The sequence below is a fragment of the Apaloderma vittatum genome, unplaced genomic scaffold, assembly GCF_000703405.1.
Source record: "Apaloderma vittatum isolate BGI_N311 unplaced genomic scaffold, ASM70340v1 scaffold11701, whole genome shotgun sequence".
NCBI lineage: Eukaryota > Metazoa > Chordata > Aves > Trogoniformes > Trogonidae > Apaloderma > Apaloderma vittatum.
In genome coordinates this window covers 27,419-27,916 of record NW_009700830.1, presented here as the reverse complement: position 1 = coordinate 27,916, position 498 = coordinate 27,419, and the positions used below count along the sequence as shown (strand labels likewise).

General features: G+C 54.2%; 1 protein-coding gene across 1 annotated transcript; it reads right to left on the bottom strand.

Annotated features, from left to right (window-relative positions):
• On the bottom strand, positions 1 to 456 carry ATOH7 (atonal homolog 7 (Drosophila)). Its single transcript, XM_009878889.1, has one exon. It carries the CDS (start codon positions 454 to 456, stop codon positions 1 to 3), a length of 456 nt encoding a protein of 151 aa, XP_009877191.1.
• Positions 457 to 498: the final 42 nt, after the last annotated feature.

Genomic DNA, 498 nt, shown 5'->3' with positions numbered 1-498 from the left:
CTAATTAGCTATTTGGAAGTGTTCAGGGTGGTAGGTGAATATTCGCTGCGTGTAAGGATCGCTGTCCGCTGCCATTTTCTGTCCCGCGTAATGGTGGCAGCTCTCGGGGTGGAAGTGTTCGCAGTGAAGGCTCAGCCATTCTCGCTCCGAACTGTATCTCTCTGCTTCGGCGAGTATTCTGGTGAGAGCCATGATGTAGCTCAGAGCCATCTGAAGGGTCTCGTACTTGGACAGCTTCTTGTCTTGACCCCACTGCGGAACCACCTTTCTCAAGCGATCGAAGGCCGTGTTGAGCCCTTGCATCCGTCTCCTCTCCCTGGCGTTGGCGGCCAGTCTCCTCTTCGCGGCGTTCTCCATCCTTTCCGAGCCGCACTTCACAACGCAGCCTGGTCCACTCCTGCACTGCACGTCCGATTCTATGCCCAAATCCAAGGGACTGGATTTACAGGTTTTCATATTCAACGCAGCTTCAGCTTTGCACGTGCAAAGACGGCTTTT